At 39.6% G+C, this 27,021-nt stretch overlaps 1 protein-coding gene across 8 annotated transcripts in view; it reads right to left on the bottom strand.

The window, feature by feature from the left end:
• Positions 1 to 681: 681 nt before the first annotated feature.
• MSANTD2 (Myb/SANT DNA binding domain containing 2) overlaps positions 682 to 27,021 on the bottom strand; it is a 34,535-nt gene continuing 8,195 nt past the window's right edge. Inside the window, exons 1-5 of one of the 8 annotated variants that reach the window (XM_030918147.1) lie at positions 12,916 to 12,992; positions 10,033 to 10,072; positions 9,242 to 9,341; positions 7,513 to 7,573; positions 682 to 2,213 (exon numbers count right to left, since the gene is read on the bottom strand). In XM_030918147.1, coding sequence (XP_030774007.1) covers positions 1,361 to 2,213; positions 7,513 to 7,573; positions 9,242 to 9,317 — 990 coding nt within the window. In that variant the 5' untranslated portion in view covers positions 9,318 to 9,341; positions 10,033 to 10,072; positions 12,916 to 12,992 and the 3' untranslated portion in view covers positions 682 to 1,360. Of the gene's footprint in view, positions 2,214 to 7,512; positions 7,574 to 9,241; positions 9,498 to 10,032; positions 10,073 to 12,915; positions 13,630 to 27,021 lie in introns of those variants that run through there. The other 7 variants (XM_030918146.1, XM_030918144.1, XM_010384624.2 and 4 more) reach the window with 7 other exon arrangements.

Genomic DNA, 27,021 nt, shown 5'->3' with positions numbered 1-27,021 from the left:
ATCCCAGCACTTTGGGAAGCCAAGGTGGGAGGATTGCTTGAGGACAAAAGTTTGAGACTAGCTCGGTGGAAACATAGCACAATCCGTCTCTACCAAAAAAAGAAAAAAAAAAAAAAAAGTGAAAACATTGCTGGTGTGGTGGCACTCGAGCCTATAGCCTCAGCTGCTCAGGAAGCCTTGAGGCGGGAGGATTACTTGAGCCCAGGAATTCGAAGCTGCAGTGAGCTATGATTGCACTCCTGCACTCCACCCTAGGTGACAGAGCAAGACCCTGGGTGACACAGCAAGACCCTATCTAAAAAAAAAAAAAAAAGATGTTTCTACTGGATCTTCCTTCCTTTTGAGAGACAGCAAGATTATATCAATTTTCCAGTTGTACTCCTTGAGAGCTGCCCCTGAGTACTGAGTGTAAAAGATGAGGAATGAGTCTTTTACAAATTCATGTACTTAGGGTCAAAAGGATTATCCTAGTCATTTTTAAAAGAATCACAAAATGAGATGTCCAGTGACCTTTGGTACTCTGACAATAATGACATTGGTCAGTGAGGTATAGAGAATGAAAGGATGTGAAGATACCCTGCTCTGTTTGTTCTCTTCATTCTTAGCAGTAAAGTCAGAGCACAGCCCCCACTGCCAGTGCGGCCACACTCTGCTACAAAAAGCTCAACTACTACGCCAAGGGGCCAGGAATTACTTTAATTTTTTTTTTTTTAAAAAGGTTTAAATGGCAACACAACTGTAAAGTTGGTACATCACAGAAACAAAGGTCTTTGCAGGCAACACTGATTGGAAATAGCAAAACACTTGGTTGGTGAAAAAAATGAAACTCTAAATTATATACAATAGTAGCTAAGGGTGATATTGAAAAACAGTCTTTTTAACTGTGAATCAAGATGTAACTTGCCATTATCTATTGCTTATTTATTCAGGGTTGTAAATATTACTTATATAGAGACACAGAGATGTGTAAAAATGAAACATTGTGAAAAAAATACAATTTTTCAATTTCATATGAAACTCAAAGTATAAGTTTTGTCCAATATGGAATGTACCTACATTTGTTTATATTAGGGCTCTAAAATCCATTTAAAAATTGTTTTTCTGTTTTTAAAAAAGAAATAGCTGACCCACCATGCAAGTTCGCTATATATCTTGCTTGCTCAAAATGAGCATTTTCAGGTGAGGTCTGTTTTTTCTGGCCCAAGTCTACTATGATTCCTTAGAAGTCGTACTGGCCCAACTGAAGAAAGGGTTTCCATGAAGAGTCTGATGGTGGCATCTGGATGAGGGGTGGTCCCAGTAATGGGAAGTGAGTAGAGAAGAAGGAGCTAAGAGCCCAAATCCTTATGAAGGATGACATTCAGTTGTTAAATTTTAAGGGGTATCCAATGGCTTTTTCCAGGCACTCAACTAAAGAGCCTGCAGAAAGAAAATCCCTCTCTACTTCTACAAATTTGATGTAGATGGATTTGGGAGAAACTCCGGGATCCACAATACAGTTCTGAGACAAAAACCCATTAATACCAACCCAATCTTTGCTGAAGGTTTTGGTATTTGCTTGGAAATGTAAAAATAAGCACTGCTGCAGAGTCCTGACCTCAGCAATCCCGAGGTAGCAATAGATAATTCGGGTGGGTTCTATTTCCACCTGTAATGAGGTTTGTGCTGAAAGGGTTTCCAGGTCAACCCGGCCCTCTTTTCCTGGGTCCAGGGAACGCTGCTCCATGTGTGGTGAGAGGGGCCTCTCAATACATTCTTCATAGCCAATGGCATAAAGGCCTGGGCTTTTAGGAATACCCCCAGGCAATAAATATTGAACAACATTCCCACCAGTTGGTTTGGAGTGGGCAATGGGTATCCAGTCAATTTCCATGTGCAGCTCCAAGCACCTAGCTTCGCTAATAGTGATCTCTAAAAATTTGTAGTAAACATTTTTCCAGTTCATTTTCTGCACTCGGGTCATAATGATCCGTCCTTCAGGCTTCTCAGAATTGAAGTACTCCCGAAGTCGCTTGCCAAGGGGCACCTGGGAGCTGATCTCAGCATAATGGTAACGGATATCCTCTTTCCAACGGGTGTTATAACCAATTCCAAAAATGGCCAGTTTATTAGAAAGATGGAGCCTTGAAAAGTCTGTCCAGCTCTGAAAAAGTTCCCATTTCAACTGTACCGATTCCAAAATCTGCACAATATTCTGCATGATGTCTCTCTTCCTGGAAAGAGAAATAGAAGTCAAATTCCCTAAGTATCTAGAACAGCAGTGTCAGATAGAACTGTCTGTGATGATGGAAATGTTCTGTATCTGCTCTTCAATGTGGTGGCCACTAGAACATAAAATGTGGCTGAGGTATTACATTTTTAATTATATTTAGTTTAAAATTACATTTAAATAGCCACATGTGACTAGTAGCTACTGTCCTGGGCAGTGTAAGTCTAGATAATCAACCTATTAAAAAGAAAGAAACCCACCCCTAGCAAGTTTCTGAGAATTAATGATAAACTGCTTTCCGTGACTTCCATAGCCTCACTGTATAGTCAGAATCCATACCTTAGACTCTAGGATTTCAGAAATCTATGGATCATAACATTTTAAAGTGGCTATTATGTCTACGAGGGCCTTCAGACCTAACTACTTACCAAAATAAGGTGAAAAATGCTGTATTTAGAAAAGAAAAGTATCTGGCGTCACTTAAAATAATTAACAGCTTAATTTCTAACCTGGAAATTCAGAAAGTCCAATAATGGGCTTTGTGTGTGCTGTGGGAAAATATACAACTGATTATGACTAATGACCTTTTGAAAGTGACATTTTCTATTTGTCTGAAATTCATTACTAATCCCAAAATTAAAAGAAGTCAGGTTAGCACAGAATTAACATCTGGGAATTCAGACAGAAAAGGCTCACATTAGGCTTAGATTTCAAGAGAGTAACATTCAAGATAATAAATTGAGACTGTGCTAGAAAACCCTTTATAAAAAACAAAAGAATTATTTCAATTTTGACTAGTATACTTAACAGAATAAGACAAGAAAATGCTGGAATTTTTTTTTTTTTTTAAATTTCACAGGTTGCTTAAGTCATGTAATTTGTATACATATGAAGCTATATAAAGTTTGTTTCTCAAGTACAGCAAAACTTTGATACTGGAAGATTGGTTTGTTAAATATTAACTTGGAAACGAACTGTTACCCTCCACATCAATTACAGGTTTAACCTACAAAAACACTCAACCGCCACACTTACATACAATCACACACAGGCAAGAAAGGGGTGTGTGTGTGCTAATAGGTTCTTGAAAAAAGGCTCTGCAAGGAGCTCCATCCTTGAGACTTTTCCTATTACATTCTCATACCTTGTAGGGGAGGAGCTTTGGGAACATTCTGGGGAGGCTTCACATGGCCATTCTCAGTCTGTCCTCTCACTCTCCTTGACTTCCTTTGCAAGATGGCAAAGAATTAATATTTTGCTATCAGCTGCTTCTTGGAGCTAAGACTGCCCTGAATTTACCATCTATCCTTTAGTTTGTCTTGAAAACTTTCAAGTATGAGAGTGGTTATCTAGATGAAATCACTACATTCTCGGGGAATTACTCCCCTTCTCAGAAGAGACAAAAGCACTTGGTCACTTTTATGATGTCTGATTGTGGTCCTTATGAGGCTAAGACATAGATCATATTTCTGCATAAGTCGATGCTTTAAAGGAAAATTATCTTTCATAGCTACCATCTTTCCCTGCCCTCCTTTGAAATGTTTTATTGATCTTACAGAGGACTATGCTAAGGAGTTGGGATGGAGAGCAGAGATTTTTGTCTGTTATGCTCAGTGAAGTATCCCAATGCCTGACATATAGTAGGCACTTGAGAAAAGTGTTGAATAAATGAGCAGACTAGGAGATTAGCTAGGTTCAGCTAATCCCACCTATACCTAAGGAGAAAAAGCAATCCCATGCCCAAATCACGTTATTTTATTCAGCATTCTCATGGCACTAATGCTATAGTCAGACCCTGCAAAGAACCATTTTAAAGAAACTCTTGGCCTACCCAGACCTTGTTCAGAATCTCTCGCCTCGAGAGCTGAAACCTGGAGGAGAGGCAGCACAGGCTGGATATTTCTGCAAAGCCTGTCAGTTTCCTGCCCTGCTGATCTGAGCCTGAAGCTGATTTGGACTCAAGATTCATACCAGCATTTCAAAGCTCTGGAGCACAATGAGAACTAGACTCATTAATTGTTATTTAAACATTTATAATTGTTACTTAAACTTTTAAATTACTCATTGTTATTTAAACAATTCCTGAGAACTGTCTGTTAGATTTCCTGGTTTTTGACGTTCCAATCACCAGAAACGTTTAAGTGGTTTGAGGCTGGTGACGCGAAATCCATAAAATTTGAGTTCATTCCTAGTTATATCAACTGGGCCTCCCGTGAAGGTCCTGAATGATTATAAGGAAGAGATAGGGCACTTTAGTGAAAAAACCAGTGACTTTTTTTGGAGAATAAGGGTTTGAAAGTATAGATTTGTAATAACTTTTTTTTTGTTTTTTGGAGATAGGATCTTGCTCTGTCACCCAGGCTGGAATGCATGACTCACTGGAGCCCAGACTTCCCAGACTCAAGTAATCCTCCCGCCTCAGCCTTCTGAGTAGCTGGAACTACAGGCATATGCCACTATGCCCAGCTAATTTAAAAAATTTTTGTAGAGATGGGGGTCTAGCTATGTTGCCCAGGCTGGTTTTGAATTCCTGGGCTCAAGCAATCCTCCTGTCTTGGCTGCCCAGGATGCTGGGATTACAGGCATGAGCCACCACTCTTTGCCTTGTAATAACTCACTTTTTTTTTTGAGACAGAGTCTCACTCTGTTATCCAGGCTGGAGTGCAGTGGCACCATCTCGGCTCACTGCAACCTTTGCCTCTTGGGTTCAAGCAATTCTTGTGCCTCACCCTCACCAGTAGCTGGGATTACAGGTGTGTGCCACCACGCCCAGCTAATTTTTTTTTTTTTTTTTTTTTTGAGACAGAATCTGGCACCTCCACGTCCCAGGTTCAAGCAATTCTCTTGCCTCAGCCTCCCAAGTAGCTGGGATTACAGGCAACTGCTACCACGCCTGGCTGATTTTTTGTATTTTTAGTAGACACAGGGTTTCACCATGTTGGCCAGGCTGGTCTTAAACTCCTGACCTCATGATCCGCCTGCACCAGCCTCCCAAAGTGCTGCAATTACCGGCATGAGCCACCGCACCAGGCCTAATTTTTGTATTTTTACTAGAGACAGGGTTTCACCATGTTGGCCAGCTGGTCTCAAACTCCTGACCTCAAGTGATCCACCCACCTCGGCCTCCCAAAGTGCTGCGATTAAAGGCGGGAGCGGGAGCCATCATGCCCAACTTATTTCTTTTACAACAATAATCAGTTTCCCTTCCTTTGGTACACCTTGATGTCACACTCCTAAAAGACAACTACTTCCCAATAATAAATGGCCTTAAACTTACTGATGTGGGTGATTAGCTTCTTTTTTGAGAAATGAAATAATGGCTACCATTTGGGGGAAAAACTCCTCATCCCTGAACTCTCACCCTCTTCCCAGACATGGAATCAGCTCACAACGGGAATTCTCTGATTCCAAAGAGAGACTGAAAAAGAAACGAGCATTTACAAAGGGGAGGTGATAGTGGTGGCTTGCTGAATAAAAACAACTAATGTGGCCGGACACTGGCTCACGCCTGTAATCCCAACACTTTGGGAGGCCGAGGCAGGTGGATTACTTGAGGTCAGGAGCTCGAGATCAACCTGGCCAACATGGCAAAACCCCATCTCTACTAAAAATACGAAAATTAGTCGGGCATGGTGACACGCCTGTAGTCCCAGCTACTCGGGCTGGAATTACAGGTGCTCACAGTGAGCTGAGACTGCACCACTGCGCTCCAGCCTGGGTGATGGAGTAAGACTCTGTCTCAAACAAACAAACAAACAAAAAACAACTAGTGCTTTCTTTTTTTTTTTTTTTTGAGACAGAGTCTTGCTCTGTCACCCAGGCTGGAGTGCAGTGGCCGGATCTCAGCTCACTGCAAGCTCCGCCTCCCGGGTTTACGCCATTCTCCTGCCTCAGCCTCCCGAGTAGCTGGGACTACAGGCGCCCGCCACCTCGCCCGGCTAGTTTTTTGTATTTTTTAGTAGAGACGGGGTTTCACGGTGTTAGCCAGGATGGTCTCGATCTCCTGACCTCGTGATCCGCCCGTCTCGGCCTCCCAAAGTGCTGGGATTACAGGCTTGAGCCACCGCGCCCGGCCGGCAACTAGTGCTTTCTTGTTGTGCTGCCTGTCACCTATCACAGTCCTTTTTGCCTCTTCTCTGCCATCTCTCAGACATCAAGATCACATGTGTGGGATGAAGCACCCAAGAATAAGTGGGTGCTATCAATACTCCAAGGTTAACAGGTGAAAAAAATGAATGATGTTCCTTACTTTCCCTATAAATTTTCTGTCAGTATATTCCCCTCAGTAATTGTATTTAATCAGGGACTCACTTAAAGCTATTAAAAAGAACCACAATATAATGTCACTGGTAATTCCAAGAACTACGATGTCCTTGCACAAAAGATAATGCTAAACTCAGGGAAGATCAAGTTGTGTGGACCAGGGAGGACCCTGTCCCTGGACTTTCTTAGACTTTCCTCTAGCAACTGCTTTCTTCTCCAAATGTATAATAGGTAGTCTAAGAGCTTTCTTTTTGATTCCCAAAATACTTCAGGTGTCCCTCTGGTCTGCCTCTCATTTCACCTAACCTCAGATAAACTCAGGCTCCTGTGACTCATCTTTGTGCCTTAATTAAATATCCAGATGTCCACATCCACACACAGGCAAACACCATAAGCACGCCTGTTTTCCTGTAACACACTTATTTCTTCTTCTATACAAAATTATCAACATTTTAGCTAATCACTGAAAGAGTTAAGCTAAGATGTGAAAGAATGTATAGACATCTGGCTGGGCACGGTCGGTGGCTCACGCATGTAATCCCAGCACTTTGGGAGGCTGAGGCGGGCGGATCACCAGGTCAGGAGATTGAAACCATCCTGGCTAACACGTTGAAACCCCGTCTCTACTAAATATACAAAAAATTAGCTGGGTGTGTTGGCGGGCACCCACCAACTACATAGCTGCGTAGTCCCAGCTATGCAGGAGGCTGAGTCAGGAGAATGGCGTGAACCCTGGAGGTGGAGCTTGCAGTGAGCAGAGATCGCACCACTGTACTCCAGCCTGGGTAACCGAGCGAGACACAAAAAAACAAAAGAAGAATGTATAGACATCACAGTTCTTGGAATTACCAGTGATGCTATGTTTGCGATGCTTTCTAATAGCTTTAAGTGAGTCCCTGATTAAATCTAAAGAATGAACAGACATGCCTCCTTGGTGAATGGCTGGAACTTTCATAACATGTCTAAGTATTTTCTGATCTTCCCAATGGTCATTAAACTCAGGCAGACACACTTTCTGGAAGGGTGAAGCATCTACTTACTGTGCTTCTTCAGAAGACTCTTGTTTTATTTTTAATGTTCTCTTTGTGACAGGTATTTCATCTGAAAAGCAAATATTTTGAAACAAGTTATATTTTCCTAAGTGGTGGCATGCATGTATGTAGATAAGTAGCTATGTTTACTGATCATCCCATACTTTCCAAAACCAGGCTTTTATTCTAGCGTCAAACACTGTCCAATATCAGATTTATAAATATAGCTCTTATATAATGAGATGCATACATTCATATGCAAGATCAGAAACCAGCTCGACAAGTATAAAATTCTTCAAGGTCACCAATGGATTTCCAGCTAGGAGCTTAAAGCTTAATTTCACTGCAGACATGATTTTAAAAGGACAAGAATAAAAAAATTCTGTTCTATTTAGATTTTCTATGTAGGTTTTACAAAGCAATTATTCCCCCAATATCAGGATCAACACATTCTGCATACTGCTTTTTTCCCAAAGGTTTGAGTGACTTAACTCTCCACGGCAAAACCAGTGTTATGGAATGCCAAAGTAATTTAGACCTTATTACTCCTTTGAAATTAATCGGCAGTGATCGCTCACCATCTACCCCTTTTCTTCTTCTAATCGCTAAGGCCATCTTATATGCTGTTAGTCTTATAGTTTTATAACCTCTTTCTTCTTTCACTGTCTTCCAATATTTGAGGAATATTTTTAAAACAACATTGCTAAGAAACATATTAGCATTTAGTCCTTTTTCTTTGGAATTAACATTTTTCTATCATCAAGAATTTGGTAAAAAAACAGAGCCCATGGACTTTTATCTAAACCTCAGGGAGCATGTTTATACTGCCAATCCGACTTATACTTCCTTGGGGGTTGCCTGAGCACCAAGGGCTGGGAGCAAGAACATATCCTTCTAAGTGAGTACTCATTACACAACCTGCTCTTAATGTATAATGGCTGATTGATCAGTACTTCCAAATTATGAAATCAAATTATGAAAATAAAAATTGGAGCATGTAACGCGCAAAGAAGCAGAACAACCCCACAACTACATATACACTCTTAGTTAGGCCTTACAAGTTTAGATTTCATGACCAGGAATTTTATTTTCCATTTCTAATGCCTATGACTATATAAATCATTCCAGCTGCTGTTGGAATGGGACCCCTTAACAAGTGTGAAGGAACACGATCACACAGTTCAAACATCAGCTCTATTGAAGATAAACAGAGGCTTCCCCTCAATTTTTGTTCAGGCTCAAGTCTGGGAGAAACCTTTTCCAAATCATAAACAGAAAAGAAAAATGTATTTGGGATAAAGGAAGGAATTCCTAAGAACTACATCTAGAGCACTTGGGCCAAGAGTCATTATCTTAGCAGTCATCTTAGAACTAGAAGGTACAGGATACTTAGAATTGCATAGGGTGTTACCTGTCACGGAGGGTACTTGTATAGCTCAGAATTAGAAATTCTTCTGTGTCTTTGGGAATCTTGCTGGTAAATAACTTGCCAAATGAACAACACCAAGCACCAGTTGGCAGTTTAAGGCTAAACCAAGGATGCCCATATTGCCCCAAATAGACTGGGACATGCAAATTCATAAAAGACATACAAGGCAGAGATGCCCTTTATGCTTCGTGCTGGCCACTATAAGGAATGGCACCGAAGATATTTACAGATAGGAAGTGCTGGTGCACATCCATAAAGGCATATACACACACACACAAATGTAAGTATCATGTATGTTGGCATTCTTACCCAATTCCTGATCTGTTGGATAGCCATGGAGATCCTGACTGTGGTTTCCCCAGTCCTCCTGTGAATAGTCCTCCATAGTGCTGCCATCTGACTCCAGCTCCTGGTACAAGCCACTACTGTTAATAAGTACAGGCTGGCAGGGCTGAGCATCCCATCCTCCCTGACCAAACACCTGTTCCAACTGTTCAAATGTGTAACTGCTCTTTCTTTTCCCAACACCATGTTCTTTCACCCGACTGTAACACCTGCGAAGGGTCTAAGACACAAAGTCTTTTGTTATTCCTTTAAAGCTGTACTTCCTCTTCCAGGTACGGACCACAGATATTAATTACTATTAGACAGACACAGACAGACAAACATAGACACATTGTTACAGGAATGCTAGATTTCAAATTCATTATTATATTAGAAAAAATACTAATTTAGCATTTACTCAAACATGTTATAATTAAAACAATTATTTTGCAATTAATTATCCATTAAACAACAAGAAACATTACAACATTATTGCATGTACCCCATACACATATTTTTATACCCCCACCCCCATTTAAAAAGAATAAGGGGGGGAAAAAAAACAAGAAATACCAGCCAGCCAATAGGATGCACACCTGCCACAGAAGAGAGAGAGTTGCTATTGTGCCCAGAATTTGGAAAAAGTGAGGGAAGGGAGGACAGAAAGAAGAATTTCCCAAAGCAAAGAATACCTAACTTACTCTTGATTAAGAAGGAATGAATATGGGGTAAAAATAATTGCCTAAACAAATTAGCTAGTAAAACATATTACTTACATAGTTGTATTCCTTACTAACTCAGTCTTTGTGGAAGCCGCTAAAATTTGAAACAGAGGTCAAATCAATAATGCTACAAATTCCAGGTCTCAAACATCAATGATCAAGAAACGGTACACTAATACCTACGTCTACAACTAGACAGTCTACTAGTCTATTCTACCAACTCCAGCTGCCAGATAAACAAACCAACAAATGAAGCCAGTGATTTCTTTTCTGGGGGAAGGACAGGGCAGAGCGGTGTTATTCACTTCCTTTTCTGCCATGTGACACACAGCAAATAAATATCATTATGCAAGTCCACAGATAAAACCTGAATAATTTTATTCTCTTGTACAACCCTTCCATTTTTACCATGGTCTTTATTTCTAACACATATCTCTGATTATTAGCCCAGTTTCTTGAGTTTAATGGTACATCTTATGCTATATTATATGGCATTTCAAAAGATAAATCAAGGGCTTAATCCCAGCTTCCAAATTTAGTTAAGTTGCAACCAGTCTCTATCCCATCTCTGCCTCCCTTTGTTCCTTCTAATCTCCCTTCTCATTTACTGAGTTTCACTGAGATTTTTCTTGAAATAAGATCTCTTTTCCCTGGTGGCTACCAAAGACTTTCTAACTCAACTGTTCAAAAGTAGTTCACCTCAGACTTAATTTATAGGCATTGCCAGACTAAATTTCTCCTAAACGTGAGATTGCAATCGATAAGCCAATATGTTAATTATTTTCACCAAACTAAAACAACTCTTAATAATCTTTATAGAGCCTCCAAGGAAGTTCAGTCTCTTTATTTATTTATTTTTTGAGACGGCATTTCGCTCTTGTTGCCCAGGCTGGAGTGCAATGGTACCATCTCGGCTCACCACAACCTCCGCCTTCTGGGTTCAAGCGATTCTCCTGCCTCAGCCTCCTGAGTAGCTGGGATTACAGGCATGAGCCACAATGCCCAGCTTATTTTGTATTTTTAGTAGAGACGGGGTTTCTCCATATTGGTCAGGCTGGTCTTGAACGCCTGACCTCAGGTGATCCACCCGCCTTGGCCTCCCAAAGTGCTGGGATTACAGGCGTGAGCCACCGCACCTGGCCAGGAAGTTCAGTATCTTTAATTCACAGTTGACAATCTGTAAGATACTCTGTCAGATACTTTAAAAATTTGTCCCTTGAAGCCAGAAATCTAGATGGGTAAAAGGAATAATAAAAGCACGACATGTGTGATGATCTTCGTCACACAAAAACAGAACAACAATTAAGAGTCTCCCACCCTAAAGCCAGCCGGCCTGCCCCCTGCACGAGCACCTGCCTCATTCTCCCTTTCTTGAGATCTCTTCTGGAGCCTCAAACGATGCCTTAGAGAACTGAGGTTTCCAACAATACACTCTTTATTAAAGTGTTCCTTCTTCCTCTTTGTAAAAGATAGTCACAATTACATAAGACAAAACTTTCTAGAACAATATAGGCAAATATGTGTCATGGGCAAACCTTCCAGTGGAAGGAGACAAATGCCTGCAGCAGAGCTCATTTGACTTGCTACACACTCCCCCTTTCCCAGCGCCCTCTGCCCTCCTTGCAGGGATTGGAATTTGAATTCCAAACATCCCTTGCCAATTTATTTTTATCTCACAATGTCTAGTTTCTGCCTCTAAGAACACCCCAACCACTCTTTTCAACTCCTCCAAGGACCGTAAATGGAGAGTCCCAACCATGTCCCTTTCACCCTTCCAAGGCCATAAATGGAGAAGGAAACCATGCCACTACTCGCTACTTACTGACTGCCTGGAGAAAAGCATTCAGCACACACAACAGCCCAGTTGGCTCTGTTGCTGAGGGTTATTTCAGAAGTCAAGGAATAAAACTAACATTCCTTTGAAGAAAGGTGCCACACTTATCAGGAAGTGACACGAGCATAAGCAAAGCCACCAATCTCTGGCAACAGACATGGGAGGAAACCACAGAAAAGACTTACTCTCTTTGGAACCACCAAATTGAGCTTGGCTTATGTAATTGTGAATAAGAAACTAGCAGTATCTAATGGTTACAGATATGGAAGAAAAGTCAGGTGATACATTTTACAATTTATCAAAAGACACTAACAGATCTTGCTACCTCTTACTTTGTACTGTACTTCTGTAATACACTTAAATAGTGCAATATGCTAGTATGTAAAATATCTATCAGGGGCCTGAAGGAAAGATGTTTGGTAACTTTTAAAACCATGATAGGAATTTGATGTATTGAAATCATGTTAAAAAAGATTTCCCAGCTGATTTTAACACTCTCAAGATATAAATGCACTTAGGAGGTAACTTCTGGGTTCAGTAAAGACCACAGATCCAAGGAGAGGCTACTTAAATCAACTAAGAAAAAAAAGAGTAAGAACTTAAACTTCAGCTTGACTGGTACTATAAGAAGCACCAGGATTTAGTTAAACTTGAGGGAGTTTAGAGATGGATAAAAAGGAACTGTGGAGACCTTCCAATTATCACCCATAATAAAGCAAAAAAGGTTACACTTTCCATACTCTAAATTAGCTAAAGTATGTAATTAAGACTGTGTGTGTCAACAGTCCTACATAAGCCAACTTAAAAACCTATTCTAGAGCTGAGATTACAATAATGCTCAGAAAAACGAAGCCTCAATTCCCATTTCAGACAGCTCTCAAATCCAATAAGAACCTCAGTTTGGCTTTCTTGGGAGAAGCACGTCCTATTCAACAAAAAAACCTTGCTTCCCTTCCTTCTTCCTTTATTTTACTCATCCTAGAAATTTGTAGTAACTTAAGCTTAATCGTTTCTAAAAATCAAGGTCTGGGGTGGGGGCAGAAATGTGCTTAAAATTATTAAAAACGATTCTATTCACAATTAGAGATTGTAATTTTCCTTACTGTTGGAAATCTCCCCGGTAAACTGACATGATGCTGTTGTCTCCCCCTGGAGGAAGAGTTGTGAGAGAATACTGTATCCTGAATGAAGCTGTAGGGATAGAGGTCAGGAGGAGTCAGGAAAACCTGGACTGAAGAACTAAAGCATAGGTAACAACTTGATAGGTGGTCAACCCAGGAGTTCATGGTATTTGATTTGGAAGCAATGGCAAGAGAATGCTTACTGAATTCACCGTGCCAAGTGCTTCATGACTACAAAGGGAAAAGAACCAGAGAAAAGACTTGAAAGACGTCCCATTACCAAAGCAGGGAGAAAAATAAGATGGCTGACAACTGACAATTTATAGGACAGAGTGAAAGTTTTGCCAAAGTTTAAGATTAGAGTAAAAGGAAATGAGAGAATAAAAAGATGACATTCATTGTGGATGAATGTATGGGGAGTCTATGGGGGAGGGGGAAGGTAAACAAAGGCAGGAGTTTTAGATTGGCAGGATTGGGGGTTTAACGGCAGCAATGCAGAGAAAGACCCAGGGTTACAGTACACGTAACATTAAATACAGTGCACAATGCAGCTATCTTGCCAAAGTAAGTAAATCCAGTATTGGGTTGTATAAGCAGAGGAATCACATGTAAGCTATGAAGGTGGCTCTTCCTCTCTATTCAGCACCGGTGAGGCCACAGCTGGAGCACAGCATTCAGTTCTGGGCATCGAACCAGCTACAAGAGAGGGAAATTGTAGAGTTCAGAAAAGGGCAAATAAAATATTGAAAGGCTTGGAAAATAAGATCTATAAGCAGGGACAGTGGTTTCATCAAAGCCCTTCCTGACATTATCTAAGCTCCTTTTGAGGTGAGATTAAGGTTTATTTTGCTTCAGTGTCCTCCAATCCTTTGACTTTCAGGAAATGGGAAGAATTAAATTCTTCCCTGGTAGGGCAAAGTAGAAAACAAACTAAATAAATCATAAAGGCATATGCCAACCAATTCCAGTACTGGCTTAATAATTTTCTCAAAGTTTGCCCCATTTCATACAATCATAAAATATTCACCAGGACAAAACCACTGTTCTAGCTAACTGACCATACGTGGAATGGAGCAATATAATGTGGAGGAACAGAAATAAGGCATAACAGCTATATAAATGTATTGTTTAGAACACATTGGCTTGATCAGTCTAAGATGTCAGATGAAAAATAAAGTCAATCTGCAGGGAGGACAGCTTAGTTATAATAGCAGGAAACAATGTTACAAGAAAAAACAAGCAGTGAAACAGATTTTCAAATGTAGTTGTCAAGCTGGCCACACTAGAAATGGATTACATAGTTATCTTAATCCACTGCCAAGTACACATGATAAATTTCAGATTCCTTTTACCCAAATGATTAAAGAGCACGCTTATTCACAAACAAGGCCTTAAAAATCACATATCATGCTCCACAAGAGATGAGGACATTTACGCTGGGAGTGAATTTCCAGTGACTGATTTTCTTATAAAATTGTTAAAAATGATACCTCAGACTAAAGCAGATTTGTATTTTGAAGCAACAAAGGTCTTTGAGAAAAAGATCTTATTCCTTTAACATTACTGCTATTGTAACTGTTAAAACTAGTTGCTCTTAGTTAATTGAGGCAACAAAACAAAACAACACCATTTAATATCTTTAAGAAAAACATTAATTTCTTCAGCTATATTTTGTTACTGTGAGCATAAAAGTAGGAAACAAAATTTCTTACGTAGCATACATAAATAAAAAAAACATTTCTGCACACAGTAAGAAAGATGTTAAGAATCTAGCATAAATTTCTATATACATCTTTTAACACAGAGCTGTAACTAATGATTAGGAAATTACCTAAGGCAAAATCCATCTGGGGCCAGCAGAACTTTTGCTACCTTTTTTCTTAGGTATTCTGTTCACTGACATCTGACAAACTGACTTGCCAATCCCCTAAATCCTTTAAAACCAACCAAACAAAAAAGCCCCAACAAAGTAAAACCAAAAAGAAAAACGTAGCAAACTTGTTTCAGACTTACTGCTACAGAGCACGTTCTGGCAAATACAAAATGTTTTTATTTTTCAAAATGTCTTTATTCTATCTTTTGCTTTTCCTTTCCAGGGCAGAAGTTCTTAACCTTTTTGAGTCATGGATCCACTCCTCAGAAAAATGCACACATACACAACCTGTCCCATACAATTTCAAGGGGGTACGTGGACTCACTAAAGAACTCATACAAGAACCTCTTGTTAAAAAACTCTGCTCTACATACGTAGTTCTTTCCTCCATAAAATAGAACATATATTAGTTTGAAACCCTAAAATAAGGTAAACTTGTATCTTAAGGTTTTATAGGAGATTCTAAAAATTGGAACAACTATTTTAAGTACAATTGTCAGTTCACTCACTCTCCTGTTCATTTAGATGAAGCAGCACTAATATTTCCTTTAAGAGGTAAATTAGCCAAATTCCCGTTTCTTGAAAGAAATAATTTCTATCAGTAAAAGCATACAAGGGCCGGGTACGGTGGCTCATGCCTGTAATCCCAGCACTTTGGGAGGCCGAGGTGGGTGGATCGCCTGAGGTCAGGAGTTTGAGACCAGCCTGGCCAATATGGTATAACCCTGTCTCTACTAAAAAGACAAAAATCAGCCGGGCGTGGTGTTGGGCACCTGTAGTCCCAGCTACTTGGGAAGCTGAGGCAGGAGAATCACTTGAACCTGGGAGGTGGAGGTTGCAGTGAGTCAAGGTCACACCACCGCACTCCAGCCTGGGTGATAAGAGAGAGACTCTGTCTCAAAAAAAAAAAAAAGAAAATAAGAAAAAAAAAAAGTAAAAGCATACAAAGATATTACTTTACTCTTCTAAAAAATACAGCACTTCTTTTACCTGCTGGGCTAGAAATCTTTTTTTCTGAAGTGATAATTAAGCAATATTAAATGATTCATTAGTTATGCTGATTATCTGTTCCAACTGCATCACACAGTACTTGATCATTCATTATCTGATTATCAATACAGATGCCAGATAAACTACCTCAAGTAACAACTTAAAACAGGAAAACACACATCCAGAAACATGTACAGTAAAGTAAGTCTTGACTATGTTCCTTAGTAGTCTCCATGGTGAAGCTCTCACATTTTCCTGCTTTAACACGCCTAATGTCTAAAGGGTCTCACAGGAATAGGCAATGTCTACAGTAATTCAATCGTCAACCCAAGGAGATCGCAGTCTAATGTATGACTCTATTAAAACTGTTCCTATTGTGATCATCAATGTCTTTTTTTTTTTTTTGAGACAGAGTCTCGCTCTGTCACCTAGGCTGGAGTGCGGTGGTACAATCTGGGCTCACTGCAACCTCCATCTCCTGGGTTCAAATGATTCTCCTGCCTCAGCCTCCCGAGCAGCTGGGATTACAGGCACCCACCACCATGCTTGGCTAATTTTTATATTTTTAGTAGAGACGAGGTTTCACTATATTGGCCAGATTGGTCTCAAACTCCTGACCTCAGGTGATCCGCCTGTCTTGGCCTCCCAAAGTGCTGGGATTACAGGCGTGAGCCATTGCGCCCGACCAATGTATTCTTAATAACTGAATGGTCCTCAAACTTTGTCCTTAACTTATTTGACTTGCCTGCAGCATTTGATACTCTCCATCACCTATTGATATCACTGTCTTTGGCAAATGTCTCTTTATAACACTTCTTTTAATACACTGATCCACTGAAGGTGGGTGGAATTGCCTAAGGTTCTAATTACAAACCAGGCTCCATCTTCTAAACATTATGGAGCTGGACTCAGTGGCTCATGCCTATAATTCCAGCATTCTGGGAGGCCAAGGCTGGAGGACGCTTCAAGGCCAGGAGTCAAGACCAGCCTGGTCAATATAGCAAGACTTTGTCTGTACTTAAAAAAAAAAAAAATTAGTCTGGGTGTGGTGGTGTGCACCTGCAGTCTCGGCTACTGAGGAGGCTGAGGCAGGAAGATCCCTTGGGCTTAGCATGTAGAGACTGCACTGAGCCATGATCACGCCATTGCACTCCAGCTTGGGCAACAGAGTGAGACCCCTCTCTCTAAAAAAAAATAAAAATAAAAACAAATACAAGTTCTGAATGGAAAAGAACCTTAGAGATCTTCTAATTTATCTTCCTCACTTGACAAATGAGGAACCAAGGCCCAAAGATAAATAAGTATTCCTTTAAGAGGAGTTTGGCATATGAAAATTATCAAATGGCACTTAAGAAACTTTAATGTTTCCTAAGAAGTTATTTCACTAGATTGTAAGCTCCATGAGGTAAGGATGTTGTCCACCTTGGTTGTCTCTATTCCCCAAGCCTGGAACAGTGGCTATCACATGAGGCTTATTCAAAATACATATTTATTCAATACATAAATTAACCTAATTTTAAAGTAGTAAATCACTAGCAAGAGGATAAAATTTTTCTTAGCAAAGAACTTCAGAAAATTCATTGCTTAACTAAAACAAATTATAAAGTCAATGAATCTTGATGGGCAGGGCTCCTGAAACCTTTTGAAAATAGCTGGGCAAGGCTATTTTAAAAATATCTATCATTCTTGTTGTTACAGCTTTCTTTGGGCGGGCAGGCCACGTGCCAAAGGGAGCTCTGCAGCCCTGTCTAAATTTTTTCTTATGCCTTACAAAGTAAACAAGCAAATGAAATATTCAAGAATATAAGATAGTTCTGTCAAAGACAGGAAGGGGGAAAGACTCGATTGTTTCCTGATTTTAATAGGGTCAAACAGAATGACCGCCACAAACAGATCTTACCTCTCTGGAGCCTCAGTCTTTGTGGGGAACTGTCCAGGACTGAATCCTATCAGCTTGCACTTCATTCTGAATCTGGCTATCAACGACTCACTCACTTTGTGTTTATAACTGGTCAGTACTGCCTCCATGAGAAGAGATTCTTGCCTGGATTAATAACTCAGGGCCAGGTGCAGTGGCTCAAGCCTATAATCCCAGCACTTTGGGAGGCCAAGGCAGGCAGATCACTTGAGGCCAGGAGTTCCAGACCAGCCTGGTCAACAGGAGAAACCGTCTCTACTAAAAATACAAAAATTAGCTGAGTGTGGTGATGCAAACCTGTAGTCCCAGCTACTTGGGAGGCTGAGGCATGAGAATTACTTGAACCCAGGAGGGAGAGGTTGCAGTGAGCTAAGACTGTGCCCCTGCACTCCAGCCTGAGTGACAGAGTGAGACTCTGTCTCAAAAATAAAAATAAAAATAAAAAATAAAAGAAAGTAAAAACAACATTTTAAAAAAATATAAAATTCAGGAAATTTTGATTGTCAATGAATATCAAGTTCTAAGTTTTCTAGGTTCCTTCATGCTAGCAGCTGAGGGTCATGCCCATTCAGATTACTAAGAAAAAAACCCTAAAGAAGGACGATACTAATTGTTAAAAACAAACATCTTCCATGACTCAAGGAACTCAATTCATGTAACCATAAAGCTTCTGACCCTATGCTATGTGTGCTTCTCATGGACACTCATACGATGATCTCAGATGAGCAGTAATATTTGATGCAAGTCACACCTAGCATGCATGTTCATGTATAAGGGCTTCTTTAGGGTACAAGAATCCATCAAGACACGGAATTCTCAAGTGCTTTCCTAGTTAGAACAATACAGGTCAAAAAAGTAGGGTATACTGAACTATTTCAGTATATAAGCAGCAATAGGTAGCTACAGTCACCAAAGAGAGCAGAGAACACTATTTGTCTAGAACTTCCTCCTCACCTGAAAGGGAAAAAAAAAAAAAAAATCAGTTGTTGGCAAAGAACTGACTGGGATTAGAGGTTATTTTCATGTGACCTCCTACATCACCTCTGAAGTTGCTATGTCAGCACCTCTTTGAATCTTTTTCTCAGTTCACACCTTGGGGGACTACATCAAAGAGGTATTCAGATACACTAAAAATGATACTTTTATTAGTATGTGATATCTAAAACACATTCAAGAAAATTATCTAAAATATTTCTGGCATAGCGGGGGAGAACCAGTCTTCGTTAAAGTACTCCCAAACAACCTCCACTACGAACTAATTATTCCATGGACAACCATGTCTAAAAATGAAAACCCCCCCGCCACCTCAAAAATCCGCACACAGCTTTACCATTACAACATCGTATCGCTTCCCAAATACGAAGGTGTTTCCATTCATGAGACCAATGTTTCAAAGGGACACTGTGCAGAGCAGGCTTCCCCTGAAGCAGTAGGCCACTTTATTCCTTTCATCTGTTGACCATGTGATTCTCTCAGTTCTGTTGTTATTTTCTTACTAAAAACTACCATCTATAGTGCAAAGATAACCTATAATAGAGATGTTTCCATTAGTAAATTTTACACATTTGGTTATGAGAAAAAGAATCCTGACAGGCAGATAAAATCATACAAAAACTAAGGTTATTTGAAATCTTCCCTCAAGACCTCTGGGTACAAACATTAAATCCAGATTCATTTACTTGTGAAAATGTAAACATTCAAAAAATATATCTTTTTTGCATTTACACAGTGTAAACTACAGGTTATCAACGTACGAAAAGAATACATCTTCATATCCTGACACATATCCTTTCTAAGAAAAACCTGAAAATAAGCATGTTTTATTATAAGCAACTATCCTGGGTGACCTGAACTTATTTAGGAAGTTGTTAGAAATAAATTCAGGCAATCATAACTACTTTTATAGCTCATTTGGTAGAATTTTTATATTTTATTCTTAGCTTTATGAAGATTGCTAAGAGAAACAGCCACATGAACAAATATCTCTGTACCTTCTAAAAAACCAAACATTTTCCTTACGTGGCTCAACGTGCCATGTAATGAAGGTAAATCATAGCTACCATTTCCTGAGTGCTAACTGTGTGCTGAGATTTGGGCGAAGCAATTTACATTATCATTCCTGCTTAACAATAATGTTAACAGAGAGTGTCCCAGGAAACAGAGTCTGAGGAGACTGTGCAGGTTTGCTGGGGAAGGCTCTTGGGAACCATGCATGTGGGAGACTGAGAAGCAGGGCTGGGCACAGAAAGAAGTTAAAGTAGACAGAGCTGCAACAGCAGCCTCTGCTAATCCTAAAATGAGGTATGGAACTCAGGTTATCCTTCAGAGTTACACCGAATTGAGGCAAGGAGGCTGGACCTTTGTGTTTCAGCACTGACCAGTTATTGGATTCAGGCTGCCACCACACAGTGGGGGCCTCATCTTGGGTGAGACAGTTCCCTTGGGTGGAGTGAAATTCTGAAGAAATCAACCAGAAGCCACCAGCAGCCAGCGTTCCAGACAGCTAGGGGGACCAGCATCTCAGTCCTGGGAGAGGGATCTGGGTATCACATTACATATATATTAAGAGATATATGGTGCACCCCTATTTTACAGACAAGAAAATAAGACAGAGAAAGGTTAAGAGCTTTTCTGAGGTCACTTTCAGTGTCCTTAATGCAAGTTCATCTTTGGTTTCAAAACTAAGACCTGGTATACTTCTCTTCAGAAGACACTGAAAATTATGGCAAGGCGCTGTATTTACTTTTGCCACAGTTGCCAGGAAGCTCATAGATCATTTTAATATTTAGCTTAAGCAAACATATTTACCTAGGTTACTGCCATTTGCCCTGCATCCTGATTTCTTTTCTTCTTTTCTTTCTTCTTTTTTTTAATATGGGGTCTGTGTTGCCCAGGCTGGAGTGCAGTGACTATTTGCAGGGGCAATCATTATGCACAACAGCCTCAAACTCCTGGGCTCAAGTGATCCTCCTGCCTCAGTCTCCCGAGTAGGTGGGACTATAGGCGTGCACCACCACACCAAGCTGGCATTCTCTGTTTTCTTATTTCTTCATTCTACTTTTGGCTTTCTCAATATGCTGATATGTTTTGTTTGGTATATCATATATGAAAAAGCAGTCCATCTCATCCCCATCATCTATCTCTACGAAGTACACAAACCATTTACACATTAGGTAAACAATGGCAGGCATAAGGTAGTGGACATTCCATAGCCTCCTTTGATAAGCCACATCCTTACCTGCTTTTACTGTCAAAAAGTAATTCTACATTGTGTTTCTGCTCGTATAATTCAAACTTACTTCTTTTTGGAGGAGTTGGTCATCCAATAAATGCCATCATTTATCTGAGATCTTGAACGAATGACTGAATGAATCTTCTACAATTAAGTCTTACTTACTAGCTTTCAATACTTATTTTAAATTCTTCCTTAGGACTTCCAAATGTCATTGTGTTTCTGATCTTAGGAAACCATAAATTATCTCCAAGAATTTAAAAAATTCTTTTCATTTCAATGACAAGAAATATCAGCATAATGCTGTCCATCTAGGTGTTACTATACGATTTTGGTATTGTATTTATGACTGTTGATAATCGCATTGTTGCCAAAAACATGACTTCGATTGTCAAAATTTAATAAATATGGGCTGATTCAGAAGGAGGTGATATAAGCAAGTGGTTAAGAAGAGCATGGATTCCAGAGAAACACTGCTTAGTCTAGTGTCACCACCTGGAAGCTTTGTGACAAATTAATCTCTCTGTGCCTTGATTTCTTCATCTATATGGTGGGGCTGGTAACAGTACCTCCATCATAGATTTGCTGTATTAAATGAGAAAACACAGCATTTAAGAGTGTCTGCTTAATTGCTTGCACTCAGTAAATATTTGCATTATTATTACAATTATTACAAAAATGATACAGTCACACCATATGGAGACCAAGGGGCCTTATGAATTGAGGTTAGTTCAAGTAAAGTAGTGCAGCAAAGTGTGATATCACGAGGCGCAACATGGGCAGGAGTAACACGTAGGAGTAACATACTCAAAAGAACCCTTACCCTAGCAATCAGTGTCAGAGCCATGTCAAGAAAAGCAAGCTTCAGCTAAACCACATCATCTAAAGCATCATTAAACGAATGCCAGCTTGGGTTTTTTTTTTTTTTTTGGTTTTGGAGACGGAGTCTTGCTGTCGCCCAGGCTGGATGGAGTACAGTGGCGCAATCTTGGCTCACTGCAACCTCCCCTTTCTGGGTTCAAGCTATTGTTCTACCTCAGCCTCCCGAGTAGCTGGGACTATAGGCATGCACCACCAAGCCCGGCTAATTTTTGTATTTTTAGTAGATACGGGGTTTCACCATACTGACCAGGCTGGTCTCAAAGACTTTTTTGATTTTTCGTTTTATTCAAAGTATTTCACACAACTGTTTAACATGTGAACTCTATAGGTAAAAGGAGTTTATATCTAGGAGTACCTATGTAAATAAACATCTTTTTGCCCATACATTATTCGAGTTTCACAAACATCTGGCTATACTGCCATAGTTTCTTTGACTTTTTTCTCAGTTCTTCTTTTATAGATAAAAGCCAATTAGTGCTGGGGGCTGTGGCTCCCAGCACTTTCGGAGGCCAAGGTGGGCAGACTGCCTGAGCCCAGGAGTTAAGAGACCAGCCTGGGCAACATGGTAAAACCCCATCTCTACAAAAAAAATACAACAATTAGCTGGGCTTGGTGCCGCTGTAGGCCCAGCTACCATGAGGCCGAGGTGCAAGGATCACCTGAGCCTGGGGTGGTTGAGGCTGCAGTAAACCGTGATCGTGCTGCTGCACTCTAGCCTGGGCAACAGAGCAAGACCCTGTCTCAAAAAAAAAAAAAAAAAAAGCCAATTAATCATTTTGAAAGATTTATAATCTTGGCAAGAATATGGTGACTAACACACTGACATATAAACCAATGGGGAAAAAGGAACCCTAACTACCCACACAGAGTGAGGATTAGGCCTCACTCACTGGGCAACCTGTTTACAAGAAGCAGAAGGCAGGCAAAATTCAGCATGAATAGAAATATGAATAACCCACAAATGCTCTTGGAGTTAAACAAAATAAAAAGCATGTAGATCTTTCATTCCTTTTTTGGTGCATAGAAATTTACTGGAATTAAAATCAGACTTACCACTACTGTTTCTTGAAAAATAACAAAAGGTTTCATGGATATATGGTTACGCTGCAGTGAAGAAGTTAGAATTTTTTTCCTGATTTTTCCTCTTAATTTTATAGTGTGCTTATATTACTTATATAAGGAAAAAAGTAATTATTTGTACTGTTCTCAAATTGGCACAACTCTGACTGCTCAAGGCCCAACTATTAGCCATGTTTTCTAAACTGTACAACAGAGAAGGGCTCTCTCCTGGTTTTGCTTAAGACTGACTCTTCAGGGCTCCACATAGTGCCTGGCACAATAGCAGATGCTCATGAACTGATGGTTGAATGAGTAAGAATGTAGCACTTTGCTGCTTGGTGGTACAAACCTCAATGACAACTGGATGTACATAAGACAAAGGAATGATATAAAATCATGTAAATCATTCTTAATAAAACAACAGCAAACGAACTGCTTTCATAAGCATAGTGAGAAGTATACAGCTCAACTTCAACGATTCATCAAGGAATACCATATTTGAGGGTCTTTTTCCCTAACTGTGTTAATTGCTTAATTACATATTTTAAACATCACATTATTTTCTACCAAAATGTAAGCTCTTTGAAGGCAGGGGTTTTTGTGTCAGCTTTGTTCACCGAGGTATTCCCAGAGCCCAAATCAATGCCTAACATGTAAATGGGGTGCAATACATTTTTGTTGAATGAATGAATGGAAAATTCCTTAAGATGGTGTACAGGTGGTGGAGATACCAAGTATTAGGTTGAAGCGCTTTTTGACCTATCCTATTCTTTCTAAATTATAAACCAGCTATTTCCCTTTAGAGAAAAGTATTTGTAAATTAAAAAAATAATAAAAGCAGTTTTGGGTACATATGAACTTTTATTCTGGTTTTATTAATATCAATTACAAACATAATTGGTTTATTTGAATCAAGTAATCTGAAGATAGTAGAGAGACAGTACTGTAAACGTCAAAGGCTATTACAACAAAGTAGTCTTACATAGGCTGAGAAAATGCAACTAGAAAGCATATCTAAGTAAACAACTTCTACTATTGTCATTTATATTGAATGAAGTAATATTTGATAGCCCAAAATATATAATTTATGAATACAGCCAAGAACACACACATAAAATAAAATGATGGCTGTTATTTCTAAAATACCTGAGAATAAACACAGGTTTGTATCTTACTAGAGTAATAACACATCCTACTAAGTGAAAAGGTAACACTCACTTGATTAGTGCCAAGAAAAAAAAAAAGAAGTATTTCCATTGGCTTTCAAGGACTTTTCTCAACTAAAAATAGTTGAGAATTATACAGATTTAAACACATGCCTTTTTCCACAGCAGACATCTTTCAATTATTTAGAACAATTGGAGGGGAGGGGAACTCTGCATTGATTATGAACTCCAGATAATTTGTAACATATGCATAGAAGGCACAGATCCACTAAGCATTCATTTTCAACACTGAATGAAGCTTCCGCAATGGTAAATATTAATAGCACACAGAACACAGTGGAGGAACCCCACATCAGAAACAGAATTAAATAATATCTAGTCATAACTGCAATCCTAACAGTTAATTGTTTTAAAAAGTTCTTTAGAGTACTGCTCTGTTGTTTTTGAAACTCAAAAGGTTTTCCTCCTATTTTATTTCATTTGTTTTAACATTACACAGATATAATTTTCCACAGAAAAAAACTGCTGGTTCTACATTAACGTAACACTAGGAGCACAAATCCAGGTATCTATCTAATAACACTTAACATTTGAAATATTGGATCTGAATTTTAGTTCTTACTCTCCGGTAATACTGTGAAAAAGTTGGGGGGAAAGCAGGATAATCACTTCTGAAGACTGGGAAGCAGAACTGAAGAGTCTGTAGAGACTATATGCTAGAGGCCATACGGACAGGACTGTCTTCATTTGGTATTGTAGTTGGTTTTCCTTGGGTTCTTATAAATCAAGCCTAAAAACTTCAGCTATGAAATATTGCTATGGTCTTTGATGACCGCAGCCAAGAATCCTCTGTGTAAGTTGGTAGAGAAGTAGATACTGAGTTGTCTCACAGGTTAGGATCTAACAAATTCTGGAAATTAAAATTCCCAGATTCTTCGAATAGGTCCTTGGTTTTGATGTATATAAAATTTATTCTTGTGTCTCCATCTTCATTGCCACTGCTTTACTTCACTTTCCATCTAGCTTGCTGCAAGAAGCCTCCAAATGACCTTTGTGCTTCCAGCCTTACCCTTTTGATTCTCCACATTACAGTCAGTGACAGTTTTAAAATTTAAGACTAACCATGTCATTGCCTGGCTTAAAATCCTTTGATGATTAGAATAAAGTCCAAACACTTTAGCACATCACCTGACCTCCTGTTTAAGTCTCCAGTCTCATTTCTTACTACTTCCCACTCCCCCGCTTCACCCTTTATCTCAAACCCTAGGCTCAAACTACATCTATCTAAAACTACATAATATAATTTCACCAGAATATCTAGGACAGGAACTGTTGCAAATTAATGTTTCTGGAGTTTCAATATCTTAAGTCTAAAAGAACACAACGAATGAAAAAATAACTATTGATCTCACTGTATTATCTTCTAGTCCTCTTTTAACTGTAGCTTATGGCCCATTAGTGGGTTGCACAATTAATTTTTAGCAAGTTGTGACCACCCTGGTCAAAAGAATGGCAGCTCCCATCCTTCCAGACTTTCTTTGCACCAGCATTTGGTAAGGGCGTCTCTGGAGACAGCCAAGACTGTGGCTGGGGAAGGGGAAAGATGGGAGGTACCACAGGGACTGGGGTGAAAAGGGGAGCCAATGCTGACAAGCACTGGGGAGGAGGAGGAGGATGTGGGGAGGATGGGGGCAGAGAAAGATGCCCTGCCAGGGCAGGTATTGTGTTAGGTGCATTCACATGTGTATACTGTTATGAAAGAGGCTCTACAGCTGGAGTGTCTGCCTTCAACTAGAACAGAACATATCAGAGTATATTACATGTAGTTAAGTATAGTGCCATTATGTAGATTAAGTTAATATTTACAAAGCACTTAGAATAGTGCATGGCACATAGAAAATACTATGTAAGTGTTGGTTATAATCACTGTTTTGTGAAATTTGTTTCAGTTATACATATATGTTATGCGACTACTAAGTCCCAGGATAAAATATATTTCTTCTTCCTGCGAATTGTGGTCAAAAAAAGATGCACTGCTTTGGTTTTACTTTCTAGCATACAAATTAAGAAATGAGATATATAATGGATATTTACCCAACTGCAATTCAACGCCATGAAAAAGTTGTTACTCATCACAACATATAAATGACCTGGAACTGGTATGTTCACTACAATGTCATCCCAAAACTACTGGCTCCACCATTCTACGTGGTTATGACACCATCAAGGCATCATTTATGACTCCTACATCACTCTTTCACCACGTGCCATGCAATACTGGCAAATTATTCTTCAATTGAAAAGCATGACTTTTTAAACAGCTGAACACTTAAAGATTTTTGAAAGTATATGACTGTTTGGATACTTCCAGTTTTACATTCTTTGGTAAGTATATCTCACTATATTTGCAGTTTGCACTATTCTAGGTTATGCTGCCTCTGAGCTTTTACAACAACTATTCATCTACCTTTGAGTCCACCTTCATCTTCAGGATCCACCTTTTGAAAGCCTAGGATGTGTGTGCTCCTATAGCACCATGAGCATAACATTAACATGACAACACAAGACCTTGCTCACAATATTGTAATTTATTCTTTAGTAATCTGACTCCTTTATTAGAAGACGGACGTAATTCTTCGACCTACTGCACTAGGCACTCAAATATCTGTTGATGAATAATGAAAAAAATAAAGAACTTATTTCAGACCTTCGCATTTAAAGAAACCTTGTGATGAATCCGTCAGTTGAATCTGATGACAGGGAATGAGTAAAATATCTAAATCCCGCCCCCCCACCACCACCACCTGCCAGATACCTGAACTTTAGCCAAGAGTTAAGCCCCACACTTTCCCCTGTAACCTTTCCCTGTTTTCCTCTGGCTTTCTAATGGCAAGGGAATTCAGGAGCCCAGCACCGCTGCATCAGCCAAGAAAGATATCAAAAGGATACTGAGTTCTAAAGCAGCAGT

Source organism: Rhinopithecus roxellana, chromosome 15 (genome assembly GCF_007565055.1).
Source record: "Rhinopithecus roxellana isolate Shanxi Qingling chromosome 15, ASM756505v1, whole genome shotgun sequence".
In the NCBI taxonomy this organism is placed as follows: Eukaryota; Metazoa; Chordata; class Mammalia; order Primates; family Cercopithecidae; genus Rhinopithecus; species Rhinopithecus roxellana.
Note: the sequence above shows the minus strand (reverse complement) of the source record. Positions and strands in the feature narration are given on the sequence as shown.